This window comes from Sebastes fasciatus, unplaced genomic scaffold (assembly GCF_043250625.1).
Source record: "Sebastes fasciatus isolate fSebFas1 unplaced genomic scaffold, fSebFas1.pri Scaffold_357, whole genome shotgun sequence".
Classification (NCBI taxonomy): domain Eukaryota; kingdom Metazoa; phylum Chordata; class Actinopteri; order Perciformes; family Sebastidae; genus Sebastes; species Sebastes fasciatus.
Genome location: NW_027428206.1, coordinates 1 through 12,492, shown reverse-complemented (window position 1 = coordinate 12,492; position 12,492 = coordinate 1). Strand labels below are relative to the sequence as shown.

The 12,492-nt window shown below is 44.9% G+C and overlaps 1 protein-coding gene across 1 annotated transcript; it reads right to left on the bottom strand.

Moving 5' to 3' along the window:
- Positions 1–232: 232 nt before the first annotated feature.
- LOC141763751 (MAM domain-containing glycosylphosphatidylinositol anchor protein 2-like) lies at positions 233–12,383 on the bottom strand. Its single transcript, XM_074628469.1, has 3 exons — positions 11,912–12,383; positions 6,325–6,597; positions 233–441 (listed from the first exon to the last, which is right to left on the bottom strand). Exons 1-3 carry the CDS (start codon positions 12,066–12,068, stop codon positions 248–250), a joined length of 624 nt encoding a protein of 207 aa, XP_074484570.1. The 5' UTR covers positions 12,069–12,383; the 3' UTR covers positions 233–247.
- Between the last annotated feature and the right edge of the window lie 109 nt (positions 12,384–12,492).

Below are 12,492 nucleotides of genomic sequence, written 5' to 3'. Positions count from 1 at the left end.
ACTGAGTGGGACTGTTTATTGATATTATTGATCACTCAGAGATCTTCCATCAGACCAGATGAGATTGATCTACGACTGAACATCTGGAGATATAACAGATATATAACGGATTATTTTATTTTTGAGGTAAATCAACTTCCCAGTAGGAACACTAAAATAGCCTCATTTAAATCATTAGGTAAAATGTAGTAAAATGAACTAATAGCTGAAACCAGAGTTATTTTCCAAATATTGGACCAAACCAGCCCTAAAACATCAGAGAATATTGGACCAAACCAGTATTTGTACTGACCTGTCTGATACCGAGTCTGTAGGCCAGGATTCGGTCCACGGCGTTGGGCTCCATCTGGGTCCACTGCAGCTTGAAGCCGTAGGCTCGAGGACGGTTCTGCCACAGAGCGCTGTAGGTGTCGTAGTAAAACTCCGGTGCGTAGGCCTTCCCTGAGGAGAGACAGGGGTCAGAGGTCACACAGGGCAGGAAGCAAGGTGCATTTCACTAACGAACATCCAATCACAGAGCTTCATGTTGTGTTTCAAAGACTCCGCTAACAGTAAATCTCTTCACTGTCACATTCTGCATCAGTCTGTGATGAATTCAGTCGTCATGGCGGCGAAGTGAAGATTAAAAAGTGTCACATTCTCCATGTTTGTTTGGTCCAACGAGAGAGGAGAGGGAAAAATGATGAAAGAGCAAAAAGACAGAAGAAGAAGAAGAGTGAGCGTTAATCTCAGAGGCAGCAGGATTATAAAGCTCAAGTTAATATGACAGTAAACAGTGTGTGTGTGTGTGTGTGTGTGTGTGTGTGTGTTCCTGTTGATGTGCAGGTTGGAGGATTAAACCACCACAGAAGAAGAACTCACCTGACTGGACGAAACCTCCAACATGGACGACCTGATAACACAGAGCTGAGTCCTGATTGGCTGACTCATCGGTATCCACGGCGACCAAAACTTAATTTCAGTAGTTTGACATAATAATCTCAACTCAAGGTCCACTTACTGGCTTTCCTTACGATCTGTATGACGGAGTTCAATCACATGTCATCCCAGATCCTTCCCACTGATGAGGACTATGAGATGTGGTTGAAAGCTCCATAACAAAGCTAGTAAGTGGGCCTTAAGTTAAGATTTTATTGTCAAACTTCTGTTTCCAGATACAGAATGACCTTTAACTTTCAAAGATTTCACTTACAAACCAGCGCTAAAACACCAGAGGCTATTGGACCAAACCAGCGCTAAAACACCAGAGGCTATTGGACCAAACCAGAGCTAAAACACCAGAGGCTATTGGACCAAACCAGAGCTAAAACACCAGAGGCTATTGGACCAAACCAGAGCTAAAACACCAGAGGCTATTGGACCAAACCAGAGCTAAAACACCAGAGGCTATTGGACCAAACCAGCGCTAAAACACCAGAGGCTATTGGACCAAACCAGAGCTAAAACACCAGAGGCTATTGGACCAAACCAGCGCTAAAACACCAGAGGCTATTGGACCAAACCAGCGCTAAAACACCAGAGGCTATTGGACCAAACCAGCGCTAAAACACCAGAGGCTATTGGACCAAACCAGAGCTAAAACACCAGAGGCTATTGGACCAAACCAGAGCTAAAACACCAGAGGCTATTGGACCAAACCAGAGCTAAAACACCAGAGGCTATTGGACCAAACCAGAGCTAAAACACCAGAGGCTATTGGACCAAACCAGCGCTAAAACACCAGAGGCTATTGGACCAAACCAGAGCTAAAACACCAGAGGCTATTGGACCAAACCAGCGCTAAAACACCAGAGGCTATTGGACCAAACCAGCGCTAAAACACCAGAGGCTATTGGACCAAACCAGCGCTAAAACACCAGAGGCTATTGGACCAAACCAGAGCTAAAACACCAGAGGCTATTGGACCAAACCAGAGCTAAAACACCAGAGGCTATTGGACCAAACCAGAGCTAAAACACCAGAGGCTATTGGACCAAACCAGAGCTAAAACACCAGAGGCTATTGGACCAAACCAGAGCTAAAACACCAGAGGCTATTGGACCAAACCAGCGCTAAAACACCAGAGGCTATTGGACCAAACCAGCGCTAAAACACCAGAGGCTATTGGACCAAACCAGAGCTAAAACACCAGAGGCTATTGGACCAAACCAGAGCTAAAACACCAGAGGCTATTGGACCAAACCAGAGCTAAAACACCAGAGGCTATTGGACCAAACCAGAGCTAAAACACCAGAGGCTATTGGACCAAACCAGAGCTAAAACACCAGAGGCTATTGGACCAAACCAGAGCTAAAACACTAGAGACTATTGGACCAAATTAGTGCTAGAGCACCAGAGGCTATTGGACCAAACCAGAGCTAAAACACCAGAGGCTATTGGACCAAACCAGCGCTAAAACACCAGAGGCTATTGGACCAAACCAGCGCTAAAACACCAGAGGCTATTGGACCAAACCAGAGCTAAAACACCAGAGGCTATTGGACCAAACCAGAGCTAAAACACCAGAGGCTATTGGACCAAACCAGAGCTAAAACACCAGAGGCTATTGGACCAAACCAGAGCTAAAACACCAGAGGCTATTGGACCAAACCAGAGCTAAAACACCAGAGGCTATTGGACCAAACCAGAGCTAAAACACTAGAGACTATTGGACCAAATTAGTGCTAGAGCACCAGAGGCTATTGGACCAAACCAGAGCTAAAACACTAGAGGCTATTGGACCAAATTAGTGCTAGAGCACCAGAGGCTATTGGACCAAACCAGAGCTAAAACACTAGAGACTATTGGACCAAATTAGTGCTAGAGCACCAGAGAATATTGGACCAATCTAAGGCTAAAACACCAGAGGCTATTGGATTAAACTAGCGCTATAACACCAGAGAAAGAAGATACACAGAAAACGGGGATGTTGACGATGTGGCGGTACATAAGGAGAAGGAAATGTCAAAGTGAATAACGGAGAGGTCCATTCAATCTGAATATCAGAGACTCTGCTATGATCTAAAGTCAGACTGATGGAAACATGAATAATGAAAACATGAAGGTGAATCTTTTCTGCTGCTTCGACTCCGAGAGAGAAAGAAAATAATCTCAACGTTGAACTTTAGTTTTTTTGTTTTGTGAAGGTGTGAGGAAGAGTCTAACAGTCTGGTGAGTCGTCATGTTGGAGTTTTGTCTCGCAGTTCGATGTCAGAGTTTAATTTCTGCTCTGTCAGTTCTATTCTGAAGCTCTGCTGCCGTCTCATTGGCTGCTGCAGGATGAGCGAGGTTTAAAATGCCACCGCCGTGTTCACACCTGATTAACAACACAAACTTCACCTCAGCAACGACAAGCCTGACATAATCGCCGTCATTTTCCATCAGCTCTCCATCCTGAGCTTACAACTTCCCCTCTTTAAATGCTTTCTGCTGCTGCCTGCAGAACGCGCTGCTGCTCGGCGGCCGGCGTGATAAGAGGCTTAACGCCGTCGTCGAGTTTACAGGAAGAGTCTTGCAGCGCTGACAGGGCGTCTCTGTAGGGGAGCTTTCATCAGGAGAGGACGGAGATACAAGTCAACTCACTTCCTGTGTGACGTCTGGTGTTCATGGAGCAGCTCTCATTATCAGTCTGAAGATTCACATTAGAGATTAGAACCAGCCTTTTACAGCCACACAGTAAAGATCGGACCTGTTCTCCATATGATTCTGATAACCAACCAGCCAGTACTGAGTACCGACACAATACAAGTGCTCTTTTTTCCCCTAGTTGTTGGAAGTTTGCTGTAAATTTGATGTCAGTCCTCGTTTTCTGAGCTGTCCTGCTTTAATAAGCTTCGTTAAATAAGAAACACGTATTTTGTCTATGCAATATTTGAGAACAACGCAGCCCGGTCACACGAAAGGGCGTATGAATGACACGATAATTTGCAATGCTAAAACGTGTAACAAGGACGCCATTCTTGCTAGGGCTAAAACACCAGAGAATACTGGACCAAATACTTGTCCAAACTAGGGCTAAAATACTAGAGAATAGTGGACCAAACCAGGGCTAAAGATCTGACCTGTCCTCGATATGATTCTGATAACCAACCAGCCAATACCGAGTACCAACCCAGTACCAGTGCTCTTTTTTCCTAAACCTAACTAAGTGGTTTAAATGTTGACTGCGTTGGATCGCATGTCTGCAGCAAGGAAATCAAATCTGAAAACTGATGGAAGATTTGACAAAAATGTTTGAGACTTCTCAGCCGATGTAATAAAACACCGTTTGGTCCTTTAAATACCGCAGAGAGGTGTCAGAGGTCAACAATAAACAGCACAAGTGCCAACATGAAAGATAAAGACTTCAGTTCCAATAATAGAAGTCTGTTATCTGACTCAACACCAGAGGGGAGGCAGTGAGGTATTAAAGACAGGAAGCCTTCTAATCTACAGTGTTTGTTGTCAGTTCAGATGTTTGAGAGGATGTGAAGGTTTCCTGAAGCTCTGCACATTATTATTTATGACACTTTAAAGTCCCCCGAGGAAACTCTCAGTGATTCTCTGCTTCCGTCTGCCAACACACAGGATTTAAAGATGAAGATAAACTCTAATTAATCGTCATGTTCATCGTCCTCCACATGTAAACACTTTGAAAACAGCTCAGAGCTCCCAGCAGACCTCAGGCCTGTTAACAGAACCACATCTACAAGTACTGTGGGTTCACTGGGAGACTGGTACTGGTACTGGTACTGGTACTGGTACTGGTACTGGTACTGGTACTGGGAAGAAGGGAAGGGTGGTTTAAAGAGTCCAAGTCAAGTCTCAAGTCACTCGAGACGAGTCAAGTCTTGTCCGAAACGAGAACAATTTAAATCCAGTCATTCCAGCAAGTCCTAATGAAGTCCTCAGTAATCTGAGACAAGTCCTAATCAAGTCCTCAGTAATCTGAGACGAGTCCAAGTCAAGTCCTCAGTAATCTGAGACAAGTCCTAATCAAGTCCTCAGTAATCTGAGACGAGTCCAAGTCAAGTCCTCAGTAATCTGAGACAAGTCCTAATCAAGTCCTCAGTAATCTGAGATGAGTCCTAATGAAGTCCTCAGTAATCTGAGACAAGTCCTAATCAAGTCCTCAGTAATCTGAGACGAGTCCAAGTCAAGTCCTCAGTAATCTGAGACGAGTCCTAATCAAGTCCTCAGTAATCTGAGACAAGTCCTAATCAAGTCCTCAGTAATCTGAGACGAGTCCTAATCAAGTCCTCAGTAATCTGAGACGAGTCCAAGTCAAGTCCTCAGTAATCTGAGACAAGTCCTAATCAAGTCCTCAGTAATCTGAGACGAGTCCTAATCAAGTCCTCAGTAATCTGAGACGAGTCCAAGTCAAGTCCTCAGTAATCTGAGACAAGTCCTAATCAAGTCCTCAGTAATCTGAGACGAGTCCTAATCAAGTCCTCAGTAATCTGAGACGAGTCCAAGTCAAGTCCTCAGTAATCTGAGACAAGTCCTAATCAAGTCCTCAGTAATCTGAGACGAGTCCTAATCAAGTCCTCAGTAATCTGAGACGAGTCCAAGTCAAGTCCTCAGTAATCTGAGACAAGTCCTAATCAAGTCCTCAGTAATCTGAGACGAGTCCTAATCAAGTCCTCAGTAATCTGAGACGAGTCCAAGTCAAGTCCTCAGTAATCTGAGACAAGTCCTAATCAAGTCCTCAGTAATCTGAGATGAGTCCTAATGAAGTCCTCAGTAATCTGAGACAAGTCCTAATCAAGTCCTCAGTAATCTGAGACGAGTCCAAGTCAAGTCCTCAGTAATCTGAGACGAGTCCTAATCAAGTCCTCAGTAATCTGAGACGAGTCCAAGTCAAGTCCTCAGTAATCTGAGACAAGTCCTAATCAAGTCCTCAGTAATCTGAGACAAGTCCTAATCAAGTCCTCAGTAATCTGAGACGAGTCCTAATCAAGTCCTCAGTAATCTGAGACGAGTCCAAGTCAAGTCCTCAGTAATCTGAGACAAGTCCTAATCAAGTCCTCAGTAATCTGAGACGAGTCCTAATCAAGTCCTCAGTAATCTGAGACGAGTCCAAGTCAAGTCCTCAGTAATCTGAGACGAGTCCTAATCAAGTCCTCAGTAATCTGAGACGAGTCCAAGTCAAGTCCTCAGTAATCTGAGACGAGTCCAAGTCAAGTCCTCAGTAATCTGAGACGAGTCCTAATCAAGTCCTCAGTAATCTGAGACAAGTCCTAATCAAGTCCTCAGTAATCTGAGACGAGTCCAAGTCAAGTCCTCAGTAATCTGAGTATATTGGACAAACTAGGCTAAAATACCAAAGAATGTACGTCCCATCATGCACCAGTCAGGCCGACTCACCTGTGACCAGGAAGGTGCAGCGCCCCGCCCCGGCCTCGTTGGTGATGTCACAGGTGTACTCGCCGTAGCCCTCTCGGTTCAGAGCTCTGACCAGGTAGCCGGTGTCGTCGCTCTCGTCGCTGAACTGTCCGACGGTGAGGAGGCGGGAGCCCAGCTTCCACTCGTAGCGCAGGAGGCGCGCCGGGTGAGCTCGCAGGAGGCGGCAGGTGAGGCTGAACGCCCGGCCCAGAGCCTGACGGATCTCCGTGTACACCGGCTCCACGACAGGGGGGACTGTTGGACACCGAGACAGGAAGTACGAGACGATAAGAACACCAACAAATGGCACATTCACCACACGGCTTTCTTCAACCGACTGAAGGAATCATTCACGTTAATTAGCTGCAGCTGATTTCATCTGTGAGTCGTCACCTGAAGGTTTTCTACGTTTGCTGATGAGAAAGAGGAGATAAAAGCTCCACTGGTTCTCCCTGAAGCTTCGTGGATCTAGAGGTTCTTATCAGAGAGGAACTGGCTCCATAAAGGAACCAGACATCCAGAATATTTCTACTTCATCGAATGCTAAAAGCATCAAAACCATCATTCAATGAATCTGCTGTCAGACTGCAGCCCAACAGGCATCAACAGCTGTCAGTGTGTCAGTGTGCTGACTTGACTATGACTTGCCCCAAACTGCAAGTGATGATCATAAAGTGGGCATGTCTGTAAAGGGGAGACTCGTGGGTACCCATAGAACCCATTTACATTCACTGATCTGGAGGTCAGAGGTCAAGGGAGCCTTATTTAACCTCCTTCATGACCAGCTAGTCTGACCTGGTTGGTACCGATGGATTCATCAGGTTCTATAGTTTACTGTGATACCAGGATCGGACTTTTCGTCTGACTTTCTCTTGGACATTTTCCAGACTTTTTTTTCTGACATTTTTCCGACATTTTTTGGACATTTTTTCCGGTAAGGGTTGGTATAAAAACCCTCACACATTCACATATCTTATATCTTCACTCTAGCTTTAAAACAGAGCCGCTACAAACTAAAAATCACAAGTTGTGTTAAAGACATTAGAGGCGTTAAACAAATTTGCGCTATCATCACATTAACTTTGACAGCCCTAATTTAAACAGCTTTACAGAAACATATCTTTGGTTTTATTGCTGATTTTGAATCAATCTAAAAAACTGTTTAGGTGATCTTTGTTGTTTCTTCAGGCTTCAGGCAGCTCCGTAACTCACTGGAACGACCTATTACCAACTTCCTGTATGCTGAAGGTCCCCACAATGTGGTCCAGGGACCCCCGGGGGGCCATGAGGGAACTTCAAGAGGTCCCCAGAAAACAAAGAGCAGTTTGATAATATTTAGATTCCTCCGTCTGTCTCAGTCCTTTAACTGGACATGTCTTATTGGGTTGTGGGGACGGTAACTCTCACACCTTCACACCTTACTGACGTCCCCGTAAGGCCGGTAGAACAACCTCAGAGAGTCCAGACAGTCCGGTAACTCTCACACCTGACTGATGTCCCCGTAACGCCGGTAGAACAACAACCTCAGAGCGTCCAGGCGGTCCGGTATCTTCTGTATAAACACACTTTTTCAGGGATCTTTGGGACCACTAACTTCTTCTGTCGGTTCTTTATGTGGGAGAACTCAGCGACATCACTGTCTGTCCCTGTAATCTACGTCACTAAACGACCTGCAGCTACTTCCTCTCTACGTTACCCCCCCCGTCAGCAGACCGTCTAGCTCCTATAAGAATGCTGTGACGGCGTTCTGACTGCGACTCGTTCACCTCGACACGCCGCCGCCGTCGCTGTAATCCGTGTTAATAAACGACCTCGTCTGTTTTGATTCTCCCGTCTGTCCTCCGCTCTGAAGAACGTGGTTGTTTAAACCCTCAGAAGAAGAGAGGATGTTCGTCAGAGGGATTCACCTCCGCACATCACTGTCGTCGCCGTAATCCGGTAAAAAACCCAGCAGACTGCGAGAGGGATTATTGTCAAAGCAAAACCCTAAAAAAACAGCTTGTTGGAAACGTTGCTCATCAGCTGTTATCTCCCAGCTTCGTGTGGACTCATTAGCATATTGATGAAGGGAGCTGCACTCCATTAACGGATCAAACTGTGGAGAAACAAACGCATGTTATGTTTATATACGGATGTTTCTACTGCTCGAACTTCTCTGAGACGTTTCTTTGCTTCAATAACAGGAAGTTCAATCTGTGGATGTTGTTTCACTTCTTTCAGAGTAATCCACCTCTAATCTGCTCAGTGGAACAGAAAACACGCTGCAGGAAGTTTACACAGTTTAAAGATGTTCCTTTACAGCGCTGCAGTAAAACCGAGTCCTAGAGGTCAGAGGTCAACGGACCCCTTTTCAAAATAGTGACAGATTTTCCTCGACAAAATTTTGCGTAAATTAGGAGCATTACTTATCTTCACTCTAGCTACGTGTCTATAATCCCACATAAAACTTTGCTGCTCTACTCCTCTCGCAGCGTTGCCAACACCTGTACAAAAAATACATACATTTTCGGACATTTGCGGACAATTTTCAGGCTTTTTTTTTTACTTTCTTTCGGACATTTTTCAGTTGTTTTTTTTTACTTTTTTCGGACATTGTTCAGACTTTTTTTAAACTTTTTTTCGGACATTTTTCAGGCTTTTTTTTTTTTACTTTTTTCAGACATTTTTCAGGCTTTTTTTTTTTGCTTTTTTCGGACATTTTTCAGACATTTTTTAAACTTTTTCGGAAGTTTTCAGGCTTTTTTTAAACTTTTTTCGGACATTGTTCAGACTTTTTTTAAACTTTTTTCGGACATTGTTCAGACTTTTTTTAAACTTTTTTCGGACATTGTTCAGACTTTTTTTAAACTTTTTTCGGACATTGTTCAGACTTTTTTTTTAACTTTTTTTCTGACATTTTTCAAGCTTTTTTTTTTTTTACTTTTTTCGGACATTTTTCTGACTGTTTTCAGACATTTTAATTAACTTCCTTTGTCAGTTAATTCAATAATAATTTAGTGCATTAATTCATATTCAGATGTCTTATAAGTAAAACTTCTTTAATTGTACTTCCTACGGTAAAGTATTCAGTTATAAAAGGTTTATTTGAATTAAAAGCACCTTCATCTGTCTGGAGGGATAACTGTAACTGTTTAACATCTTTCTATCAATAAAGATCTATTATTGATTTATCTATAATTCAATTAGTCAGTGTTTGTCTCTCATCAGTGGGAGTCGGCGGCGACGGCAGCGGCGGCTCGCAGATCGGCTCTGACAGCCTTTTAGTGCAGCAGAAGGCCGGCAGCTCAGAGAGCAGCTTCCTGTCACTTCCTCTGACGGGATGTCGAGCGACACGGAACTCTGCAGGTCAGACGGACAGAGACCAGAAGGAGACAGACAGACAGACAGACAGACAGACAGAGAGAAGACAGACAGACAGACAGACAGACAGACAGACAGACAGACAGAGAGAAGACAGACAGACAGACAGACAGACAGAGAGAAGATAGACAGACAGAGACAGACAGACAGACAGACAGAGAGACAGAGAGAAGACAGACAGAGAGAAGACAGACAGACAGAGAGACAGAGAGACAGACAGACAGACAGACAGACAGACAGAGAGAAGACAGACAGACAGAGAGACAGAGAGACAGACAGACAGACAGACAGACAGAGAGAAGACAGACAGACAGACAGAGAGAAGACAGACAGACAGACAGACAGACAGACAGAGAGAAGATAGACAGACAGAGACAGACAGACAGACAGACAGACAGAGAGAAGATAGACAGACAGAGACAGACAGACAGACAGACAGACAGACAGAGAGAAGACAGACAGACAGACAGACAGACAGACAGAGAGAAGATAGACAGACAGAGACAGACAGACAGACAGACAGACAGAGAGAAGATAGACAGACAGAGACAGACAGACAGACAGACAGACAGACAGAGAGAAGATAGACAGACAGACAGACAGACAGACAGAGAGACAGACAGACAGACAGACAGAGAGACAGGCAGACAGAGAGAAGAGAGACGGACGGACAGACAGACAGACAGACAGACAGGCGGCATGTGTCCGTTAGCGGCGGTGGCCTGCGTGCCCTCGAGCAGAGGCGTTGAACCCTCAACCTAACGGTGTGGGTTTCCTCTGAACTGCTGCTGTCTGCTCTGATGCGTGATGTGATGCGCTGTGATTGGATGATGTGACTTCCTCTGCGGGGGCTCGCTGAGCCCACGACACTAAGCATTCTGGGTATTTTAGAGGCCACGGTTGCCTGCTGGTGTTTGTTTCCATCTGCAGCAGATGGTGCATGTTTCAGCTGGTTCCAGCTGCACCAATCACAGCCAGCCTCATCCAGCTGGACCAATCACACCCAGCCTCATCCAGCTGGACCAATCACAGCCAGCCTCATCCAGCTGGACCAATCACACCCAGCCTCATCCAGCTGGACCAATCACACCCAGCCTCATCCAGCTGGACTAATCACACCCAGCCTCATCCAGCTGGACCAATCACACCCAGCCTCATCCAGCTGGACCAATCACAGCCAGCCTCATCCAGCTGGACCAATCACACCCAGCCTCATCCAGCTGGACCAATCACACCCAGCCTCATCCAGCTGGACCAATCACACCCAGCCTCATCCAGCTGGACCAATCACAGCCAGCCTCATCCAGCTGGACCAATCACAGCCAGCCTCATCCAGCTGGACCAATCACACCCAGCCTCATCCAGCTGGACCAATCACAGCCAGCCTCATCAGTGACATCATGTCTTCATCACGCCGTATCTTTATTCACAGAAGACGTTGGGAACAGCGGCGGAAGAAATACTCCGATCTTTTACTTAAGTAGAAATACCACAGTGTAGAACTAGAACAAGTAAAAGTACTGCATTCAAGATTTCACTGAAGTAAAGTTACTTTTATAATCTATATATATTAAAGAAATAATAATAAGTTAAAATGGAAAAAAAAACACAAATAAATAAAATAAATTAACTCAAAATAGAAAAATAAGACAACATAGAATAAAAATAATAAATAATTATTAATAAATAATAATATTAATCCATATTAAAATCAAATAATTAAAAGTGAGAAAAAATTTTTTTAATTTAAAAAAAATAATAGAATTAAATATGAAACAAAAATAATGAATAAGGTAGATTTTGAACCGGTGTTTAATAAACTAAAACATTTAGTCATAGTTGAGGAGAGACGGTGGTTTAATGGTTAAATATTATCTCTGATGTTTTAACACATTTTAACTGCTTTACATAAACCGTTAAATTCAATCTGTTTTATAATCAGATTTTATAAACTGACCCACAAAACTTTTAAAAACAATGTTCTTTAATTTCATTTAATTTTTTTATGAAATGTCCTTAATGAGCGTCATCTCGCGCTGTGTTCTGATTGGTGATTCTGATGTGTGTGTGTGTGTGTGTGTGTGTGTGCGTGCGTGCGCGCGCGCGTGTGTGTGTGTGTTCTGATTGGTGATTCTGATGTGTGTGTGTGTGTGTGTGTGTGTGTGTGTGTGTGTGTGTGTGTGTGCGTGCGTGCGTGCGTGTTACCCACACTGCACCACCAGCTGGATCAGCGCCTCTCTGGGTTTCACGTTGAAGCCGTTGTATTGGCTCGTCTGGCAGCGGTACGTCCCGCTCATCTCTCTCGTCACGTTGCCGATCCTCAGGACGCCGTCGTAGCTCTCCGTCTGCTCCGAGCCGTCCGGCATCAGGATCACCGCCGCCGCCGCCCCGCTCTCCTCCACCCGGGACCACAGGATGATGGGTTTGGGTTTCCCTGAGACCAGACACTGCAGGTCCACGGTGTCGCCCTCCTGAGCGATGAGGTGAGAGCGCCCCCTGGGGACGCTCAGCTCCGGAGGAACTGCAGGAACACAGAGGACATAATGTGTTTAGTGTGGCGGCGAGACGCTACTGGGTTAGCATTAATGCTACTGGGTTAGCATTAATGCTACTGGGTTAGCATTAATGCTACTGGGTTAGCATTAATGCTACTGGGTTAGCATTAATGCTACTGGGTTAGCGCTAACCCAGTAGCATTAATGCATTAATTTGTGCTACTAGGTTAGCCGGAGGGAGGAAGAGGAGGAGAGGGAGGAGGAGGAGAGGAGGAGGAGGAGGAGGAGGAGTTTG

Coding starts and splice junctions, on each gene's coding strand:
- LOC141763751 (XM_074628469.1), bottom strand. CDS start 12,068: ATGCCGGACGGCTCGGAGCAGACGGAGAGCTACGACGGCGTCCTGAGG. Junction 6,598..11,911: donor GATCCAGCTGGTGGTGCAGT/GTGGGTAACACG, acceptor GGTGTCCAACAG/TCCCCCCTGTCGTGGAGCCG. Junction 442..6,324: donor CTGCACCTTCCTGGTCACAG/GTGAGTCGGCCT, acceptor GTCTCTCCTCAG/GGAAGGCCTACGCACCGGAG.